Here is a 22,226-nt window from a genome sequence, read left to right on the forward strand (position 1 = left end):
CCTTTCCAAAAGAAACCTAGTGGCTCATGTCTGGGGATCTCTGGGGCAGACGGGACCCCCCCCGGGTCCTCCCGCAAAGCTGGGGACTTTGATACTCGCTCAAGGTCTAGAAGGGGAGGCCACGTCCCACCCCAAGGCCGACCCCGGGGGGCCGGGGCTCACCTGGACGCTGGACCCGCACAGCGGGGTCTGCAGAGGCGGCGGGCTGTACAGGACGCTGCCCGTCGGCGGGGGCTCGTGCTGAGGGAACTCCCCGTCCATGGCGGGCCCCACTGCCAGCATCGGGCGGCTCCTCGACCCGGGCCGCGGGGGCGTCTATCTGGGCTTCTTGCTCCGCGGGGGTGGCATCATGACCTGGAGAAAGACACAGAATGTCCTGAGGGCGCCCTCTGACCCCAACGGGTGAGGTGCCCTCCCTGGGGACAAGGGACAGTGGGCTGAGGGGCAGCCGGGCTAGCCCACCCTGACCGCCCAGCCCACAAGAGCAGGGGTGTGAACCAAGGGTCCTCAACTCTGCAGTGCTGCTGGGGCCTCTGGTTCCCAGCCTCCCTCCAGGGGCTGTGCTGGGGAGGGGGTCCCTCAACTGCCAGGGTGGCAGCCCGCTCAGCCTCTAGGCTCCAAGTCCACACAGGGGAGGCCCCATCGCTGCCTGGCCGCCCCTCCTGGGGACACTGGGCCTGGACCCCTGACCACAGATCCCAGCTGGGCATCAAGCGCCACCAGGTGGGGCTCCTGGCCACAGGGAGCTGTGCCGGGGGCAGAACTAAGATGAGCTTCTCGGGTGGAGCTCTGGGGTGAGGGCAGCCCCTTCAGTGTGGCCAGGCGCCGCCGCCGCATCCCCTCCCTGCTGTTCACAGCACCGCCTGGGCCTCCTGGCCCACAGAACAAGCTCCTGCCACCCACGAAGGGACCCCCGGAGTGAGGAGCACAGCCCACGCCTGGCTGTCTGACCAGGCGCGTCTGAGGCTGGGAGGCTGAGTCCAACCCGGCCGGCACCTCCAAGCTGGGCGCCCACAGGGGATACGGGCCACCCTGCCCCTCTGCAGCCAGGCGAGGCTTGCCCAAGGGTCTCCGGGGTGGTCGGGGCCCAGCTGAGCCGGGAAGAGCCTTCAGACCTGGCTAAGAGTAAAGACACACAGTGACCCCACTGAGAACGTTCCCTGGGGAAAGGCACAGGGGCTGACTCCGGCCACATACGATTTCCATCTGCCCTGTGGCCTGTGACAGAGCCCCCCAGCCCCACCCTCGCCACCGTGAGCAGCGACCCCAGGCTGGCCCTGGCTCCTCGCAGGCGGCGGCCGGACACGGACGTTAATCACCAAGGGAGGCAGGAAGGGGAGGCGGCCGCCACTCCCGGCCAAGCCTCAGTGAAGAAATCCTCGGGACTTCCAGTAATCACCGTCTGCACGCGGCAGCTTGTGCAATCCCGCAGGGGCAGGGAGGGGCGCCTCCCCCTGCGCTCCTGGTCAGGCGGCAGGAAAGGGGCCCACGGCCGAGGGCGGCACACAGACGGGTCCGGGCCCTTCGAGAAGGCCGCAGGGGGCTGCGGGGTGGCTGCTCTGCTCCAGGCCTCCAGCCGACCGCTCAGGCTCCCGGCTCTCGCCCGCTGGCAGGACGCTACCTCTCGCCGCCCGCAGAGACCTGGATCCCCGGAGGCCCCGGCCCCCTCCTGCCTGCGCCCTCCAGCCTCCTGCAGGCTGAGACCCGACGGGACACGGACTCAGAGGCTGCAAGTGGAATGACCTGGGGTCCTCGATGACCACACGGCTACTCCATGATCTGGGGTCTCCGCTGTTCCTTATAAAGATTCCAGGGTCAGGCAGACAGGGTCCAGACCTGGTCAGCCGCCTAACAGCTGCATAACCTCTGACAACTCGGGGGCCCCTCAGCTCCTCTGAGCCTCAGTTTGCTCAGCTGGAGAATGGGTTGTCTGGGGGACAGGGACAAGGCCCACCAGGCACCCAGCAGAGCTTGGGGCCTCTGCAATCCAGTGGCTGCCTAAGTGACTGAGGGGGGTCTGTCCCGACACCTGGGACAGGAAGGGGCAGGAACCACCCCTATTCAACAGGGAAAGCTCACAGAGCTGACCCCGGGCGCTGGCTGGCTTGCTCTCGTCTCCGGGGTTCGACCACCTGCCCCTTCTCTGCAGTCAACCCTAGGAACGACCCCGCCCGAGACGCCCTGTTAAACCCTGGGGGCACCCCTCCCTGCCACAGCTTCCCTCTCTCAGCAGCCACGTCCCCAGGGGAAGCAGATCCCTTCCCATTCTGCGGTACCTCTTGGCTCTGCCGCCACGGAGCCCCGGGCTGCTCCCCTGGAAGGCACCAGCCAGAGCCTACGGGCCAACGAGCAGGAGGGGGCGCTGTGGGCAGCTCCCCAGGGACCCTCTGGGCCATCCTCGGGGTGCACTGTGCCCGAGGGACCCCTAGCAGCAGCAGGCTGGCCCTGCATTCACCCCTCATCTGCGTCCCTCTGGCCTGCACGGCCCCTCCTGCCCTCTCCCAGAGCCCCGGAGACCCCAGTCCCAGGAACCCAGGTCGGGCTGTGTCCATAAGCCCCCGTGGAACCTGATCTGAGTGGCAGCCCCAGGAGGCCAGGCCCCGCGGAGTCACCTGCATGCAGTCCTTCAGAGAAAGAGCCTTCGTGACCTAGAGGAAGGCTCCAGACTTGGCTGGGGGCCCGACACCCAGGGGGCTGTGACCCAGGGGACTGTGACCAGGGCCCGTGCATCCTCTCTTTTCACAAACAGAGAAGCCTTGGGGACCCCAGAGGCTTCTCTGACCAAGCAGGGCATTCAGACCTGGGCCTGGAGGGGGTGTGGGGAGGGCAGGAACGTGGGCAAGTCGGCCACCAGGCACTGTGAACTGAGACCAGGGCCAACGGAGCAGGAGGCAGGAGATGGATCCTCGTGCGCAGGAATGTAAGATGGTGCAGCCACTTGTAAAAGTCGGCAGGTCCTCAAACGGTTAAACACAGAATTTCCACAGACCCAGCCATCTGCTCCCACGTGTCCATCCAGGAGAACTGAAAACACGCATCCACACAAAATCTGCACACGCACGTTCACAGCAGCACGAGTCACAAGAGCCAAAAGGTGGAAACAACCTCAGTGTCCACTGACAGACAAACGGATCCACACAACATGTCCACCTACACACTGGAATATGACGCGGCCACGAAGAGGAGTGAGGCCCTGACACAGCCATACCGTGGATGGACCTTGAACACATGACGCTCAGTGAGAGAACCAGACACAGAAGGACACACGGTGTGTGATTCCACTGATGTGAAATGTCCAGAACAGGCACATCCACAGACAGAACATGGGTTAGCAGTCGTCAGCGGCTGGGGACGAGTGGGGGATACTGTGCCCACCACCATCCCCACGCCCCCAGGGCCCACCCCTACGGTGCCCCCCTTCTTCTGATACCCCAGTCCTGTCACCTCTCTCTGCCGCAGCGCCACCACAGCCTCAGGCTTCCTGCTTCCGTCCCCCCAGGTGCTGGGACAGCCCCCCAGACACAGCCCCCCTCCATCCTGTTGCTTTCCGGCCTTGGCTGGCTGCCCCGCCCCGTGGTCCTGCGTTCTGGACCATGCCCTGGCCCCCAGCTCCAGAGCACGAAAGCACCACGGCCCTGGGGGCTTCCAGCTGCCCCGGGGTCCACCCCCGAGGGCACTGAGTGTGGTCTCGGGCCAGAGGCTCGTAACCCAGACCCCGCCTGGTGGTGAGAGCCCAGCGCCTGCAGCGGGCGCTGTGTATTTTTAGCCGTGAGTCTCCTGACTGGAGAAGTGTGGGCGCTCTCGCGGGGAGGGGCCGGCACTTCACAAACACCGCGGTTTCAGTTCAGAGGATTTCCTCCTGAGATCAGGTTTTCAGATGAGTCATTACAGGAGAGAGAGATCAAGGCATCAGTGGCCCACGCAAGACAACAACAGGGGTGGGACGCGGGATGAGGCCGAGATCTGGGAGAGCCTGACCCTGGGTGACAACGGCCATCCCACCACTGAGCCCACTCGGCCCATCGCCCCAGCCGGTCCTCAGCCCGGGGCCGGTGCCCCAGGACAGGCTGCTGGTGTCAGCCCACAATGAGCTGTCGGCTCGGCCCCCAACACACTCTGAGCTGCCGCCCAGACCCTCTGCCTAGTGGTGCCCGGACCCCAGCAGCCGCATGGACTGCCCGTCACTCGTTACCTCACCTGTGTCCCGCCAGGCCAGGAAGAGGCTGCCACACCCCCCGTCCAGGAACAGTGTCCTCCAGCAGCAGGGACCTGCTGGCCCCCACGGGGCACAAGACAGCAGCCCCTCTGGCGACCCCTCCACTGGGCTCTGATCAACAGCCCTGGGGTCCTGGGCCGGGGGCAGAGCAGGGGCCAGCCAGGGCTCCCCAAGGCTTGGCTGTTAGGGCAGAGGCCCTGGTGGAATCGGAGGCCTGGCCAGGCCCCGACTTGGCCGCCCTGGACTGTCCGGGGGAAGAACCGTCCGCGGAATCCACACACGGCTGGGGTGGGGAGCTGCCTCCTCACCTCGGGTCACAGCCAGCCTGAGGGCAGCCTCCAGCAGGCGGCCCAGGAAGGGACACGAGCAGGGCGTCCAGGAGGGGCTCCACAGCTCCTAGGCAGAGGCGCCCGGCTGAGACGGGACGGGTGGGGTCAGTGGGGCAGAGACGGGCAGCCTCGGGCCAGGGGGCCAAGCCGACGGAGCTCAACGTGGGGGTGAGAGCCACCGCCTGTCCTGGGGGCTCCAGCCCCGCACTGAGGTCCTGCCTGAGTTCGGGGGCACAGGTCAGCTCTCCTGGGACCCCCAGGGGGGCACATGCCCCTGGACAGCCCCCTCCATGGGGTGCTAGCCCCAAGGACAAGAAGGAAGGGGGGGAAGGGGAGGGATCCGAGGGAAGGTGCTGGCTCTTTCCTTCCTGAAAGCCTCGGGGACCCATTCCTCATCTACTGACACTGAGACCGGGTGGTACTCAGGGGAGACGCACGGGGACAAGGCAGCAAAGCGGGGCCAGGGTCAGATCCCAGGGCCCAAGGGCCAGGCAGGGACTGAAGGCCAGCTGGTGAGCAACAGGGGGTCGGGATTTGGAGGAGGGGCCGGGGGGACCGAGGTGCACCCATGGGAACCTGTGAACAGCCCCTCATTTGGAAACAGGGTCTTTGCAGACGAAATTAGTTAAGATGGGGTCACACCGGGGTTGGGTGGCCCTGATGCAAAGACTGTTGTCTTCATAAGAGGGACATCTGGACAGACACAGGGAGAGGACACGTGACGACAGAAGCAGAGATGGAGGGACGCGGCCACAAGCCTGGAGCCCCCAGAGGCCGGACGAGGCAGGATGGACCCTCCCCTGGAGCCTCCGGAGGGAGCGCGTGATCTGGGACGTCCAGCCTCCAGAGCTGGGAGAGGATACACCTCTGTGGTTTAAGCTGTCCAGCACGCAGTCAGTTGTCACAGCCGCCCCGGACACTCGGCAGGACGGGGAGGCAACCCCTAGCTGCAGCCGCCATGGCCCTCGGCCTGGATCCCCGTGGCACCTGGGGGGCTGGGAGCACCGCCGACTGGGTGAGGCTGGCACCAAGCGTGTGCCCTCAGGTTTCTACGGAGTCCCCAGAGGCATCTGGGATGCCAGGTGGGGCAGGCGGGAGGAGCACTCCATCCAAGACACGGAGGAGGAGGGGGGCCCCCTCGGAAGCCCCATTTAAGAAAGCAGAAAGCCAGAGCTGAATTTCCAGCTCTGCTCTCAGCGCGGGAAAGGTAGGAAAGGGCCTGCAAGACCCCACGGGTCCCCAGGGCACCCCCCCAGCCGGGCTCCTGCGCCTCACGGCAGATGGTGAGGGGGCGTCTCTCGAAAAACCTCCCGTCCTGCTGGGACACAAAGCCCCCTCCCTCCCCGTCACGGGGCCGGGCACTGGGGGGACGACACTCCAGGCCGAGGCCCCAAGCGGCCGCCCCACCCGGCGGGACAGGGAGACCCCACAGCTCCTGCGCACAGCCGGGCCATGGGGTTGCTCAGCTGACGTCCTGGCCCCAGCCTGGCACGGTCAACATGTGGGTGAACGGAGGACCAGTAAGCCGACAGCGGATGGAGGAGGCCCTGGTGGGAGGGGGGCCGCACAGCCCGTCACCCCAATCTGACCCCCAAGAGCAAAAGCAGCAGAGCTGGACCACATGGGGGCCAGCAACAGGGCAAACACACAGCGCCCCCACACGCCACCCCGGGGAGCCACATCTGCTTGAAACAAATGTCAGGCTGGGCTCTGGAGGCATCGATTTGGGTCACCTATGGCTGCCTGGCTCTCCAGCCAATGCATCTGCTGGCCACGGGCCCAGAGACCCGTTGGCTCATCCAGGACAGACCAGCCGGCCACCAGACCCCACGGCCGCTGTGACGGCCCCACACACAGGGAGGTGGAAGGATGCTCTGATGGCCTACAGTAAGGCGGAAGCTTCACAAAGCAACTTAGCACAGCTGGAGCAAGCCACACCTGAGCTCGTAAGGACACGTCAGAGCCGCACGGCCGTTAGGAGGCTGGTCAGCAGGGAAAGGGGCCCAGGACAGGCAGCCTTCTCAGTCACAGTGGGGGACACTGAGCCTGGGTCTCAGGGGGGTCCCGGACCCCTGATACCCTCTCTCCCAGAGGCGGTTCAGCCTTCCAGGGGAGAGCCGAATGCTTCCCAAGGCAGTGGCACCGTTCCGCCCGCCCACTGGCAGCGATGGAGGTCCAGCTGCAGCACCCTTGCTCCGGGCAGACCTTTAAACCTCTGCCCAGGCCGACAGGCATGGAATGGCTTCACGCAGCAGCCGAGCATCTCCCATGCAGGCTTCCTCTCCTGGGAGGTGCCTGCTGCCCAGGTCTCGTGTTTATTCGTGGTGTTAAAAAGGCTTTAGAGACACCGAGCTTGTGGTCTCCCTGACCCCGAGGGTCTTCCACCCCTGAGCAGATGTTAAGAAAATATCACTGGCCACCAACTCTCTGGTCTTTTGAAACTAGCGTGCCCTGGCCTGCCCAGGGTCCATGCAGAGGGTGGTCTGTCCCTCCTGGCACTTGTGGCCGCCCCTGCTTGGTATCGCGTGTGCCTCGACCCAGCCAGCATGCCAGGTCTCTCTACCCAGCCCCTCGGAGAGCCCTGAGCAGGAGAGCGGCTGGCGCTGCCTGCAGCCGGGTCACACTAGTCCCAGGTGAGAGGCCTGACCAGTCAGCACCCTCCTCAGGCTCCCCCAGTCCAGGTCGGTGCCAAGAACATCACAAGAGACCTTTACCTGAGCCCGAAGGGCATCCAGCGTCCCAGGAGGAAGAGGCCCTCCCAGCCCTGGGCTGAGCTCGGGGGACGGCAACCTTGCTCCACGGACCCACGCAAACGCCCACACTGGGCTCGACCCCGGGCCCACCTCTGGGAAGAGGACAGAGGCCCCCAAATCGCAGTGGCGGGAAGCCCAAGACCCATCAGCGGAGCCTGGATCCATTCCTCCTCCTGCCGTGATGAGCGCCCGCAAACCGGGCCACTTGAAAAGCCCACGTGGATCCTCGCGGCTCCACAGGTCAGAAGTCCAGGCGAGCTCGCCGGCCCTTGGCGCCAGGTCTCATGAGGCCCAGGCTTGCCGCTGGACCCTCAGGAGGATCCGCTTCTCAGTCCACGCGGTCGGCAGGGCCCAGGGCTGTCTCCGAGCTGGTGGTCAGCCGGGGCTGGGTCTCGGCTTCTAGAGGCTGCCCGTGTCCCTGTCACGCACGCTGACCCATCTTCAAAGCCAGCGGCAGCACGAGGCCTACTCAAGCTCCAGGTCTCTCACCCCAGCAGCCTCCAGGGAGGAAGTTCTCTGCTTAAGAGGACGCTGTGATGACCCAGGGCCCCCCGGTGACCCAGGATCATCCTCCATCTCAGGGACCTTGACTTAATCCAGCTGCAAAGTCCCCTCTGCCACATGAGGTGCCAAGTCCACAGGTCCTGGGACCAGGACGGGACGTCTCCAGGGCCGTTACTGAGCTGACAGGACAGAGGCAGGATGCAGCCACGAGTGGACCAGAGCGGGCAGCCAGGCCGGCCCGGCCCCGCGCACAGTAACAGATTCCGGGGGACGGGACGGGGGCCCCGCTCCCTGGAGGTGCCTGACTGCAGCGAGGCCGCCTTTCGGCAGCACAGGGTGGCCAGGCTGGGGGGCCGGCTGGCGCAGCACAGCCTCCACCGCCAGGAATGCAGCCCAGGGCTTCCAGACAGGCTGGTTTTTCAAGGGAAGCTGTAGGTCTGGGTTGGGGGTGGCAGCACTTGGCTTCTCAAGGCTGGCATCCCCCCCTCACACCCATCCTCCCGACGTGGCGTGCCTTCCTCCAGGGCCCCAGGAGGCTGGGGGCGGAGCCACCGGCCCTCCCATTACCAGCCAGGACCCCAAAATGCCGCCCTGATGGCCCCCAACATCTGCCTGGGGGCTCACTCACCCTGAGCCCCACCCCCATAACACTGGGCTGAGCTCCCAGAGGGCCAGAATCTGATGAAAACCCCCCAAAAGTCGCTCTGGAATCTGATGAAAACCCCCAAAAGTCATTCTGGAATCTGATGAAAACCCCCCAAAATGCCCCTTGCCAGCTCACCTGCTCCCTGGTGACACCAGGAGAGGCTTCCAGGCCCTGCGCCCCCAGCACCAATCTCAGAACCACCCCAGGCCAGGCCGGGGAGGGAGGGAGCCTGACGCCCCCACTTCACAGCATCCAGAGCAGAGCCGCACCCCAAACCAGCCGAGGAGAACATTCCAGACACCCTGAAGCAGCCCTCAGAAGCACACGGGTCCCTGCTGAGCTCCCACCCCAGGCAGACCAGGCCACGGCCACGGCCACGGCCACAGCACCGGGAGGAGACGCAGGCGGGAGGGCCCCACTGCTCCATGGGGCCGCAGCCCCCACAGGGTGGGCCCTTCCTCAGTTTACCTCACAGGCGAAGATGCCTTCCGCCCGGGCCGGACCCGGAGCCTCAGGCCGCAGGTCGGGCTGGATGCCAGCCACTCCCTTGATGAGCCAGGGCCATGAGAGTTCACTGCCGGCCACAGACCCCCCAACCCCTCCCACCCTGTCCCAGCTTCCGGTGTTGAGGGCCTCTGACCCCCGGGCAGCGGACTCCCCGGGAACAGCGGGTGATCCGTCCTCGGGAATGTGGCGCCCGTGCTTTTGAAACACAGCGGCCTGGGAACGAGGGGGTTTACTCCTAAGACGCCAGTCCCGACGGGAAAGCCGGCGCCCTCTCTGAACAACCGGATGGACAGATGGGCGGACAGACAGACGGATGGACTGGAGGGCACGGTGGCACCAGAGGTCGGCAGCCACGAGCACATTCCAGAAGGCGCTGGAAGCTCGGGCCGCACGTGCCCGGGGTGCCCGGCCAGGGCCCTCCCCTCTGCGGGCGGTGATTCCCGCTGTAGGGCTCTGGGTGCGGGAACCTGGGCAGGGGCCAAATCAACGCCTTCCCCTAGTGGGCAGGCTCCCCGCGGCCGTGCCGTGGACAACGGCAGGAGGGCACGGCTGACTTGGGAGGGTCACTGTCAGTGAGTGAACTGGCGGGTGCGGCTCGGCCCGCACTCAAGAGGATCACTCCCCTCCCCGCTGTCACCTGGCCTCGTGGGGGGCCCGGCCAGTCAGGGGAATGTACCAGAGGGCCAGAGCAGCGCTGGCCCCAGCCGCCACCTCCTGCAGGCCGGGCCCCCAGGGCTGCCCACTCTCCACCCCGCACACAGCTGAGCACCCCGCACCGGAAGTCCAGACCCCCAGACCACGTCCTGCAGGACATGCTTCCCGTCTGCCCACGGCAGCTGTTGGGGACAGAGCGGGGGCCTGGTGGGGGGCTCCCAGGAGAGCCTCGTTTACCCCCCATAAACTTCAGAGACGGTGCCCCCTCTGCTCTCCTTGTGGGGCCGGGAGAAGATGCCTCAAAACCACCCAGCGCCCACGCGTGAGCTGGCAGCGGGGCCATGCTGGGGGCCACCCCCAGATGCCCACTCAACTCCAGGCCACGGCACACGGGCAGCTGAGGGGCAAGGACTGGCCCTGCTTTCTGGGTTTCTAACACTTGTTTTATGGCAACACAATTCACACACCATATACCTCACCCACTACAGTGTACAACGCAGTGGGTTTTAGTCCATTTAGTGATGGTTGTGCAAACCATCACCTCTATCTAGTTCCAGAACATTCCATCAGCCCTAAAGGAAGCCCTGTCCCCATCAGCAGTCACCCCCAGCCCCTCCCCAGCCCCTGACAACCACGAACCCACGTTCTGTCTGTGGATGTGCCTGTTCTGGATATTTCACATCAATGGACTCACACACTGTGTGTCCTTCTGTGTCTGGTTCTCACTGAGCATCGTGTGTTCAAGTCCCTCACGGTGTGGGATATAAACAAGCGGCAGGTCTTGTTCTGCCTCCCCAGGGGCCCGGCAAGCCCAGTGCAGCAGGTGAAGGAGCCAGCATCCTAGGCAGCGGTCCTGCCCTCACCTGAGCCACCCGCCGGAGGGCAGGGCGAGGGCAGGGCGGCCACACCTCCCAGCAGGGGAGCGGGCTGTCACCATCTTCAGCAGATGAAGGAAGCGGGCTTTCCGCCCCAGCCCCGCTCAGGTCGCTCACGTGGGACTGCCAGCAGCTGGGGGGTGGGGGGTGTGGAAGTTCCCAGGGACAGGGACTGGGGCTCCACTCAGGGGAGAGGGGGACTGCACTTGCCGGGCGCCCCATGGACAAGCGTGGGCAGACTGGATGAGGTGGCGGGCGAGCAGGGGGCAGGCAGGCCTGGAACGGGTGTGGGTGACCGTGCTCTCGGCTACACCCTGCAGCCTGCCCGGCCCGGCCCTCCCTGCCGTCTGACCACATAGCCCTCGGCTGCGGAAAGTGGCTGGAGACGCACCAAGTCTGCCCACGGCGAATCACAGGTACACGCGACACAAGCACACACATGACATATGTGTGTGCATCTGCTGCACGCACGAAACATGCACTGGCACACATACACAGTCACGCCTGCACACGGACACACGCACACCCTGGGACTGTGCTGGCGCCACGGGGGGCTGGCTCCCCACCGCCAGCCCCCCCACACGAGAGCGGCAGCTCCCCACCCCCGCCGGCTGTGCCGGCTGCAGCAGGGAGGCCGCCCCGGGAGGGGGGAGGCGGCCTCTGGGACTGGACACAGTCGCCTCTTTATTCCCAGCCCAGCTCACTCACCCGCCAGAGCCCCGTGCTGGGTCAGCGTTTCCGGCCCGGCCCCCGCTGGATGCGCGTCTGAGACTCTGCTGGACCCCAGCTGGGCCAGCCCAGGCTGGTCATGCCCCAGTGGGGGCCAGGCCTGTGGGCTGTGGAGGTCTGGCCTCGGTTCCACCCGCCCCCCCGGGGGGGGACGGTGACTGGCCCAAGGTCACCCAGTGGCCCTGGACGGCCCACCTGCACACCTGCGGCCCCGCCCACCCCGACTTCAAAGCCAACCGCCTCTTCTGTGCTGCCCCCATGGGCTCCCCTGGAAACCTGGCCCTCGTCTGGGCCCCGGCCTCCCCCACCCTCTGCCAAAGCACCGAGTCTCCCCCCCGACACACACCCGGGCAGGGCAGGTCCTGGCTCAGGGCAGGTGTGAGCACACGTCAGAAGCTCAGAGTTAAACAAAGGCGCCTGTCCCCAGGTCCCTGCACTGGGTCGTCCCCAGGCCGGGGTCATGCACCTGCCGGGCTCCCCCAGGGTCTGGTGGGTGCCTGCCTGCACTTCCCCCACCATCGGGGGGCCCTGGGGCCACCTGCCCACGCACCCTTCCCTGGCCCACCCAGCCAGCAGCACAAGTGCACATTCAGCATTCTTCACGAGGACTCTGGAGAGGACTGCACGACGGGGACCGAACAGACAGCCCTGGGCAGCCATCACCCACCCCTGGGGCCTCCCCTGGGAAAATCCAGAGAGCTGGGAAGAAAGGATGCAGACCGGTGGCAGATGGGCCCCAGGTCTCAGCCTCAAAGACAGGGGGCTCAGACACTCCCCTGCTCACAGGGTCCTGACAGCACAGCGCCCCGCAGCCGGAGAAGCAGAATCCAGGGCAGGGAAAAGCGGAGCGCACGGGCACGTCCTGTGCCTGCAGGACTGCCGGGCCTCCCATCTACTGACCGAGGCCGCCCTCCGACCCTCTCTCGAGTTTCCTGCCTGTGACAGATGCCTTTCTTCCCTCCGGGACGTGCGTCCCCCAGGCCCAGGCCCCATTTCCTTGAACTTTTCAGAAGCGCCTACGGGGACAGCCCCAGGGTGCCGGCTCCGGGCTTGATCACTTCACCTGGCAGCAGGTCCCCCGGGGGTGTCCAGTCCAACACCAGTTCCCCAGCCCCGCCGTGAAACACTCACCACCCCCTAGCCTGCCAGCACGCTCCATCGAAGGCCGGCTTCCAGGCCGGGCCCCCTCCTGGACGGGTGCAAACAGACGGCACCACTGGCCCGACGGGCCATGGACAGCAGGGAGGACGGACATTCAGGGCGGGCGGGACCAACGCACATGCCGTTCCGGGAAGCAGGAGCCGGGGGTGCCCCAGACGCCCCGCACAGACTCCATGCTTCTCCCTTCTCAGAACGTCGAGAGCGTTTTGCAGGGAGACACCCCATGGCCTCCCTGGCGCCCCCGCGCCCCCACCCAGCCAGTTCCGGTCCTGGCCAGTCCCTCTAGGGGCTCTGGGGAGAAGCACGGGGTGGCGGGACCCTCCTGGGCGCCTCCCTTCCCCTCCACCCACGCAGGCTGCTCCTCCTGCACCTCTGGCAGGGGAGTCTCTGCCCACCACTGCCCCCAGCCCGTCCTTCGGTGGTCCCAGTGCCAGCTCCAGGGGACACTCCCACCCCAACAAGCTCTGCCGTCCCCCTCCCCCAGTCAGCTGACACCAGCAAGGCCCCCACCCCAAAGCCGAGTGACCCAACCCGAGGGCAGGGAACAGGAGTGTCTGCCCCTCTTGCCACGCTGCAGGGGCCCAGGAGCCAGGAAAGGACGGGTCCTGGGAAAGGGGACACTAAGGAGGATGGGACAGGAATCCCCAGGGAGCCTGGGGTCAGGGGTCACCAAGATGGGGGGAGAGGAGGGGCCCCCCAGAAAGGGAGGAGCTGGGGTCAGCGACGGGCAGGGTGTTGAGGATCACAAGAAGGGAGGAGTCAGGGAATCACGGAGGAGTAGGTTCCAGGGGGTCACAAGGTGCTGGAGGGTCACCGAGAAGCGCGGGGTCAAGGATCACCAAAGAAGTAAAGTTCGGGGGTCACCAAGGAGCGTGGGATAGAAGTCGCCAAGAAGGGAGGTGTCAGGGAATCACCGATGAGCGGGGTGGAGGGTCACCGAGAAGGGCAGGTCAGGGGTCGCGGCGGAGAGGGGGGTCGGAGATCACCGAGGAGGGCAGGGTCGGGGGTCGCAGAGAGCAGAGTCAGGCTTCACGGCGGAGAGCGCGGTCGGGGGTCGCGGAGGAGGGCGGGGTTAGTGTTCACGGCGCAGAGCGGGGTCGGGGGTCGCGGAGGAGGGCGGAGTCAGGGTTCAAGGCGGAGAGCGCGGTCGGGGGTCGCGGAGGAGGGCGGGGTTAGCGTTCACGGTGCAGAACGGGGTCGGCGGTCGCGGAGGAAGGCGGAGTCTGGGTTCAAGGCGGAGAGCGCGGTCGGGGGTCGCGGAGGAGGGCGGGGTCAGGGTTCACGGCGGACGGCGGGGTCAGGATTCACGGCGGAGAGCGGTCGGGGGTCGCGCCGGAGGGCGGGGTCGGGGGTCGCGCCGGAGGGCGGCGATACGCCGCCGCGCTCCCCCCGCCCGCGGCCCCGGAACCCCAGAACCCCCGACCCGGGGCGCGGGCGGCCGCGGGGAGCCGGGGCCCGCGCGGGCCGGGAGAGCGGGCCGGGCCGGACGGGGACGGCGGGGTCGGGGCGGGGGTCGGGCCGCACGCGCCTCACCTCGGACCCGGGTCCGGCCGGGCGCGGAGCCCGCGGCGCCTCAGTTTCTCCGCGCTTCGCCGCCGCCGCGCTCACTTCCGGGTTTCAGGCGCCATCTTGGGGGCCCCGCGCACTTCCGGTCATGCCGCGGGGGCGGGGCCTGTGGCGGGGCGGGGCCACCGAGGCCGGCCTTCGCCTCTGGGCTCCTGGAGGCCCCTGCGCCTTCCGAGGGGCTCGGACTCTGTCGTCCCCGGGTTCGAATCCCACCCCCGCCTGTGCTGTTGGGACCTTGGCCGGAGGCTTACCCTGGCGAGCCCCAGTTTCCTCCTCTGCAACATGAGGACAGAATCGAAGCAGTCCCATCTCCAGGCCTTTGCACGGGCTGTGCCCCCCCAACCCTGCTGCACTCTCACCCCTGACCTTGAAACTGCTGGGGTTCTTGTAAAACCCCAATCTTGGCTCTAAAGCCCCCTCCTCAGAGACTCTCTGCCTCCCCACCCAGTCATGCTCTCTATTGCCTCCCCGCCGGAAGAACACAGAGCCTGGCACACAGGGGTTGGGGGTCTGGTGAGTCCTAGGGGCCACCCCAAGAGATCAGGAGGCTCTCAGGCAGGCTCCCCTGCTGGCCACCTCCTTCCCCAACAGGGCTTCCAGGGGCCTGATGCAAACGGTGCCGGGATTTGCCAACTGCATTGCCAGGAAGAGGGCGGGACTCAGCGCTGGCACAGACGGCAGCTTTCCTGTGACTCGAGCCCATTGGACCCACCACGGAGTGGGCCGGGGCGGTTCAGGCAGACCCAGTGTGGGGCGCACCACCCCTTCCCCAGAGGAGTTTTCAGCAGTGAAGCTGCCACAGTTTCCCTGGGCCGACCTCACCACCAGCCAGAGGCCTCTGCACCCATCCCAACCCCCTAAAATTAGAGGTCACCTCTCCACGGGCTTGTTTATTCATTCAATGAACTCTTATAGATGCTGCTCTGTGCCTGGCCTTGAGCTGGGCAAAGCTGGGGCCCTGGAGAGGACTCAATTCTCAGCCCTGCCCTCAGGAAGTCCACAGTCTAGGAGAGACAGAGCCAGGACCAGACACTCTCATCTGTAACATCAGGCCCAGGACCCAGGGAGGAGTGAAGTCTCAGCCTAGGGCATCATGGAGGGCTGCATGGAGGAGGGGATGTTGAAGCTGGGGGTTTGAAGTTCAAGTAGGAGTTTACCAGACAGACAAGCATAGGAAGGACAGCCCGGTTAAAGTAAAAACTGTTCAAAGGCCTGGTCTGGTAACAGAGACGAGTATGTTTAAAACCTGTTTGCCGGGCCGGCCCCATGGCTTAGCAGTTAAGTGCGTGCGCTCCGATGCTGGCGGCCCAGGTTCGGATCTCGGGCTCACACCGACGCACTGCTTCTCCGGCCATGCTGAGGCCGCATCCCACATACAGCAACTAAGCAGCTAGAGGGATGTGCAACTATGACACACAACTATCTACTGGGGCTTTGGGGGAAAAGTAAATAAAAAAAAAAAAAAAACCTGTTTGCCCTACAAAATTCGGCACAAGGACCCCCTGTCCCCAAATCCACAAGCACAAGAGAGCAGATGGGGAAACTGAGACCCAGAGAGGAGAAGTGATTTATCCAGAGCGACCTTGCTTTGGTATGCATAGTTTTTGGCAATTTGGGTTGTAACCTTGACTTTGAAACTACTTTTCACAACTCATGAAAAGCAATCAAATTGAGCAACAGACACTTAAGATTTAAAAGGGTGAGTGAGCAGATCTGGGGAGGAGAGAGCATCCGATTGCCTTTTCCCATTTCCTCCCGCATGGGACCAGCCACATGATTTTCGGGGCCCCTTGTTCAAAATGTATTAAGAATTTCGAGACGGCGACAGTGGAGCGTTAAACTGAGCATGGGGCCCCCAGCACGTGGGGCCAGGGTGTAGTCCCGAGTAGGACACCCACGAAGCCGGCCCGTTCCCACCGAGGCCCTCGGAGGTGGGGACGGGTATTACCTGCATTTTGCTGGTGGGGACACGGAGGCGCAGCCCTGTTCAATAGCCAGTCCGAGGTCACAGAGAGAGCCTCGGGGAGGCGTGGACTCAACCTCTGCCACGTCCACCTCGGGAAACCACGAGGTCTTGATGGGTAATTTTGCCTGAGATGGGGGCAGTTTGCCCAGGCCGGGGTGGGTCCAGCCATCTCAGCGTGGAGGAATCTGCCAACTATGGGGATGTCTAGGGAATTAGTCAGATGTGGGGATTTCCAGGGAATCGAAAGAGACAGCCTGGGAGAGCAGAAGGAACAGTGTTCTGAAGCTCGAGGTCCGGCGCTCTGTGCAGCTCTGGTTACATGCTGTGTGACCCCCGGGAGGTTACTTAACCTCTCTGTGCCTCCGTTTCACCACCTGTAAAATGGGGATGGTGATAACAATAGTTGCTACCCCCTAGGTTGTTCAGACAGCGCCTGGTGTCCGGCCAGTATGCATGTTTCCAAGGGAGCTTCTGGATCTTTCCTGGGAAAAGTCCACGGGGTCACCTAAAAAGAGTTCAGTGTGATAGTAATAATGAGGAGGACTGAGGTTGGAGGTCCAGAGAGGAGGGGTTTGGGGCTGTGCTGATGCACAGCTGGGCCCTGGAGGCCCCAGTTCTCCTGGCTCAGGCTGCAAAAGGAACCCTCCGGGGCCGGGGGCATGCCCAGCTGGTCAGACGTGGGGACAGGCCTCACGGAAGGCCAGAGGTCTTTCTGGTGAGGCTCTGTTGGAGGTCAAAGACCTTCCACCCCCAAGCCCTCCCGCTCCCCCATCTGGTGCAGTGCCCCCCGGAGTGTCCCCCCAAGCCCTCTGGCCAGGCTCGTGGGAGTAGGTCGCCAGGTAGAATACAGGCTTTGAAGTTTGAATTTCAAGGACACAAAGAATAATTTTTCAGTGTCCGTACGTCCCAGGCAGTATTTGGGATATGCTTATGCTAACGAGGCAGCCTCCATGTATCTGAAATTCCCATCGAACGGGGGAAGTCCTGTGTTTTTATTGGTGACATCAGGCGACCTGATGTGGGGAGGCCACAAACAGAAATGGGGTCCCAGAGCTGGGCTTGGGGGCCTGGGTGAGCGGCTGCCTCTCTCTGGGCCTCTGTTCTGTCTGCTAAGTGGGCGCCATCGTGGCTCCCGAAGGCCCAGGTCAGCGCTCACGGTTTGAATTGTTTCAGGCTGCAGAGAACTGCTGGCAGACCCCGAGGTCGGGGCCCTGGGGGCTTCGCTGTGAGTCGATGGCGAGATTCTCCGGCTGCCCCTCAGTTTCCCCACCTGAGAAGCACCCCCTGGAGGCCCCCCGCCCCCAGCCTCAGTTTCTCCCTTGGGAAGGACTCCTGTGCAGTCGGGGAGACCGAGGCAGGCAGAGGGCGCGCCCAGGGAGGAGGAGCCAGGTGAGATGGGGCAGGTGGGCCGGCGGGCCCCCGCAGAGCTGGGGTGGGACGGAGCAACTTCCTGTTTCTCCACATTCTGGAAAGCCCCGGCGTTCCCGAGCCGCGGGAGCACCTCCTCCCTCCCGCCCGGTCCCTTGCCACTTCTCCTTTCCACACACTTCCCCTTGCTGCCCCCGGCCCACAGCTCGGTTCCCGCCTGCCCACCCCTTCCCTCTCCTCCTCCTCTTATTTGTCCCTCAAGCCCCAGTCCGGCCCTCCTTGTGGTGCAGAAGGGGAAACTGAGGCAGGAGCCCCAGGGCCTGGCCCGGTCACACAAGCCATGTCTGTGCCTCCTTGGCCTTTCTCCCCGTCTCTCCTGGTCTCTCTTTGTGTCTCTCAGATTCTCTATCTCTCCATGTCTCTCTGTCTGTCAGATTCAGTGTCTCTCTCTCTCCACGTCTCTCTCTGTTGCCATGTCTCTGAGTCTGTCTGACTTTGTGTCTCTGTCACCCGTCAGCTGCCCTCCCCAAGCCGACCCGCCCTGTCCAGCTACCACGCCCTCCCTGTACCCGGCCCACCTGCCACTTGCCCTGAGGTGTCCTCAGGCGGCACTGGCTGGCGGGTTCCAGGGCCCTGCGCCTCCCTCGGCTCCCTCCCCGCCCAGCCTGACCCGTGAGCAGGATCCTGCCAGGCCCCGCCAGGGCTGCCTCTGAGCCAGGACGACTTCAGTAACCAGCAAACCCGTCCAACGGGTTTGAGATCCGCCCCAGACAGGTCTTCCAGCCTCTGCACCGAGGCTGGGACACCAGGGCTGTGGGAGTTAAAGGCGACACCAGAGCCAGCACCCCCCAGGCTGGGCCCTGAGGTTGGGGAGCAGGCGTGAAGGAGGAGGAAGATCAGCAGTCCACCCCAGAGGAGAAGGACTGGCAGGGAGAGGGCACAGCACGTGCAACGGCCCAGAGTGGGGAAAGCATCCAGGGAGCATGTGCAGGGGCAGGGCAGTGAGGCTGGGAAGGGGGAGGGGTGGTAATGGGGGGTCCAGAAAGCCAAGACGAGGCCTTTATCCTGGGGCAGTAGGGGGCCATTGATGGTTATAGAGCAATGGAGTGGTACGGTGGGGGTGGGGCTGGATCTGCCCGCAGTGCTGGACCGGATGGGGCAGAGGGGCCACATCTCTGAAGGCTCATCTGGTGGCAAGACGGAGGCCAGAGGAGACTGAGCTGCTGCCCCGAAGCCAGAGGAAGGAGCCAGACTTTGCATTTCTCTCTGTCAAGGGCCCATAGTGAGCCAGATGTGGCTGGAGAAGAGTTGGGGTGGAGGTGAGGACCCTCAGGATGCCCCCTCACCCAGTCCCCAGGGCGATGGAGAGCCATGGAGGGTTTCGAGCACAGCACGGGGCGGGGGTGGGCGTCGGAGGGTAGAGGGCCCAAGGAGGAGGATGGCTGGGCTGCAAGGTGGGTGAGGGGGAGGGAGACAAGGCCGCCGCCCTGTTTGGGGCTGTGCACTCATGTAAGAAGCATTCTTGGGGTGCCTCCTGGGTCTCCAGGGACACAAGAGACCACGAAGAGTGGGACACCCCTGCCGTTCAGGGCACCAACGCGTTGGCCCTTCCCGGGCAGGTCCCTGCAACATGAGTGCCAGCTGAGGGTCCGAGCAGGTGGACGAGGCCCTGCCCCTCCCCCCTTCCCCCAGCTGTCCTCTGAGTGTAGACGGCCCCAGGCCCGAGAGCTGATGTCACCTGTGCTGGGACTTCCTGAACCTCCACCTTGGCTCTGCCTGGCCCCAAAGGGAAATTCCAGGGCTGCTGGGGCCGGGTTGACTCACGTCCAGGTCCCAGCGGCTCGAGAGGGGGCCAGGCTCCCGCGGGGCATCAGGGCCATTTGGAGAACTGTGTGGGTCCCACCACCCTCCAGACCCTGGGCTTAGCAAGGAGCCAGGCTCTCCAGCCCCAGGTTGGGCGTCCCCATCACAGCCTGCAGGGCACGGATGGGAAGCTGGGTTCCAACAGGTGAGAATTTGGGGATGGGTATTGGAGCTGGTTTGGGACGTTTTTCCTCCCCTGCTGGTCATCTCATGTCCCCAGGGCTGCAAGGATGACCGACAAAGCGGAGCTTCAGCTGCAGAGCACGAGGGTTAAGACTTCCTGGGTTCAATTCCAGCTCTCCCACCCAGTGGCTGTGTGACTCCAGGCAAGTGACTTAACCTCTCTGTGCCTCAGTTTGCCCACCTATAAAATGGGGATAATCATAGTACCTCCCTCGGAGGGTTTTTGAGAGAATTTGTTGAGTACCAGGAGATGTTAAGCGTTTGGAGCAGGGCTCAGGAAGTGGTGAGGACTTTAGGGTAAAACAGTTTTAAAAAAAAACAAATACATTCATAGCAGCACAATTTGTAATAGCCAAGAAGTGCAAACAACACAGATGTACTTCAGCAGGTGAGCAGATAAACACATCTCCATCCACACACTGGAATATGACGCAGCCGTGAAAAGGAGTGAAGCCCTGACACAGCCACACTGTGGATGGACCTTGAACACACGATGCTCAGTGAGAACCAGACACAGAAGGACACATGGTGTGTGATTCCATTGATGTGAAATGTCCAGAACAGGCAGATCCACAGACAGAAAGTGGGTTTGGGGTTGTCAGCGGCTGAGGAGGGGGTTGGAAGTGACAGCTAACGAGGACCTGATGTTTTGAGGGAGAGATGAAATGTTTTGAAACTAGAGAGAGGTGGTGGTTGAACCACAATGTGAAGGCATTGACCGCCACTGAGCGGTACACTTTAAAACGGTTAATTGTATGTTATGTGAATTACACACACAAAAAAAAGAAGAAAAAACAATCAACCCTGGTGATCAAAGGGTGATAGATGTCACAGCCAGCTCGTCCTCGCACCCTAAACCAAAGTCGCGAACGCCAATGATCAAGTTGGGGTTCTGGCTCTGATCCACGGGCTCAGAGGTTCTCAAGAGGTGCTCAAGAGGTTCTGTGGCCACTGACTGTGATCAGCCATGTGGACAGAGGGACCCTTGATACGACAGGGTGAGAAGGGCCCCTCACCTCCATGATCCTCCTGAAACCCATCACTCTGGTCTAACCCTGAGAAAAACACCAGGCAAACCGCAAAAGAGGGACAGCCTACAAACTACCCTCCCACCTTTCTCAAACTTGTCCAGATCATCAAAAACAAAGAGGGTCTGAGGAAGCGTCAGAGCCCAGAGGGGCCCCAGGAAACGTGAGGCCTGAATGTCACGTGGGATCCTGGGGCAGTAAAGGGATGTTAGGAAAAACTAAAGAAATCTGGAAAAAACTGAGGACTTGAGTTCATAATAATGATCAATGACAAATTTCCCCCACGAATGCAAGATGTTAACAATAGGCGAAAATGGGTGCCAGGCATGCAGGAAGTCTCCAGGCTATCTTTGCAACTATTCCATAAATCTAAAACTAAGCCTATTTAAAAAAGGAATTGGAGTAACGTCCCCCCTCCCCATTATTGTTCTTGGGCAGGGCTCTCGCTCCTGGGATGCAGCCCACCCAGGCCGGCCACCTGCAGCTCCCATCTCCGAAACCCCCTGCGTGAGTCTTATCTCCCGGATGGGTTAGAATCTTTTGGTTATGAGTGACAGAAACCGCAACTGAAACTGGCTTTTTTTTCATAATGGGAATTTTCTTGCTCGTGGAACTGAAAAGTCCAAGGATACATCTAACTCAGGGGTCTCCCCCGTCGGCATGCTGACATTTGGGGCCAGATGTTTATTTGTGTTGAGCAGCCATCCTCGGCACTGTAGGGGGTTGAGCAGCATCCCTGGCCCCCACCCACTCGATCCCAGGAGCACCCCCAGCCGTGACAACCACAAATGTCCCCAGACACTGCCCAGTGTCCCCTGGGGGTGGGGAATCACCCCTGATTGAGACCCACTGGCCCAGTTGGTTTCAGGTTCAGCTGGATCCAGTATCCACCATGTCACAAAGATTCATCCACCTCTCTATCTTTTGGCTCTGCCATCCTCTCTTGGCTTTTTTCCTCAGCAGTCTCCCCTCTCTTTTTTTTTTTTTTTTTTGTGAGGAGATCAGCCCTGTGCTAACATCTGCCAATGCTCCTCTTTTTTTGTTGAGGAAGACTGGCCCTGGGCTAACATCCGTGCCCATCCTCCTCCACTTTATATGGGACACCGCCACAGCATGGCTTGCCAAGCGGTGCGTCAGTGCACACCTGGGATCCGAACTGGTGAACCCCGGGCCGCCGCAGCAGAGCGCGCGCACTTAACTGCTTGTGCCACCGGGCCGGCCCCAGCAGTCTCCACTTTTGTGGGGACAAAGATGGTGCCAACGGCCCCAGACCAAATTCAGTAGTGCCCATGAGCTTAAGAGCCCCAGCAGAAGGCCAGCACCTTTTCCCCAAGAAAGGCAGCAAAAGTCCCAGGGAAGGTTTTGATTGGCCCAACCTCAGTCACATGTCCTTGTTGAACCAATGGTTGTGGCCAGGTAACAGAAAGCCCTGAGTGGCCAAGCTGGGATCATGTGGTTATATGGAATTAGCCAATGGGGTGAGACGTTATGATGTCAGCCAATGGGGTGTATGGAGTCAGGGGTGTATGGAGTCAGCCAATGGGGCGAGGACCCTCTGGACTGGGTTGAAAGCAGGGAGTAGCCCTGGGCAGTAGAAACCGCTGCTGGCCAGTCATCCCCCTGCGGGCTTCTGGGGCAGCATCAATGGATGAATGAGTGGTATACAGCAGTGCCCAATAAATACACACTGGACATAACGTAATGAACGGATGGGTGAATGGCTGAGGCTGAGGCCGTCACCACATCCAGGCTGTATCAGTTAGCTATTGCTGCATGACAAAATCCCCGGAGCACGGTGGCTTCGAACAACACACACATTTATTAACTCACAGCTTCCAAGGGTTGCAAATACAGGTCCTCTGCTCGGGCTGCATTGAC

General features: G+C 63.1%; 1 protein-coding gene across 2 annotated transcripts in view; it reads right to left on the reverse strand.

The window, feature by feature from the left end:
• SBNO2 (strawberry notch homolog 2) overlaps positions 1-13,998 on the reverse strand; it is a 51,327-nt gene extending 37,329 nt beyond the window's left edge. For both annotated transcript variants that reach the window (XM_058537831.1, XM_058537830.1), the window contains exons 1-2: positions 13,908-13,998; positions 163-354 (exon numbers count right to left, since the gene is read on the reverse strand). In XM_058537831.1, coding sequence (XP_058393814.1) covers positions 163-282 — 120 coding nt within the window. In that variant the 5' untranslated portion in view covers positions 283-354; positions 13,908-13,998. The remainder of the gene's footprint in view (positions 1-162; positions 355-13,907) is intronic.
• Positions 13,999-22,226: the final 8,228 nt, after the last annotated feature.

This window comes from Diceros bicornis, unplaced genomic scaffold (genome assembly GCF_020826845.1).
Source record: "Diceros bicornis minor isolate mBicDic1 unplaced genomic scaffold, mDicBic1.mat.cur scaffold_67_ctg1, whole genome shotgun sequence".
Classification (NCBI taxonomy): domain Eukaryota; kingdom Metazoa; phylum Chordata; class Mammalia; order Perissodactyla; family Rhinocerotidae; genus Diceros; species Diceros bicornis.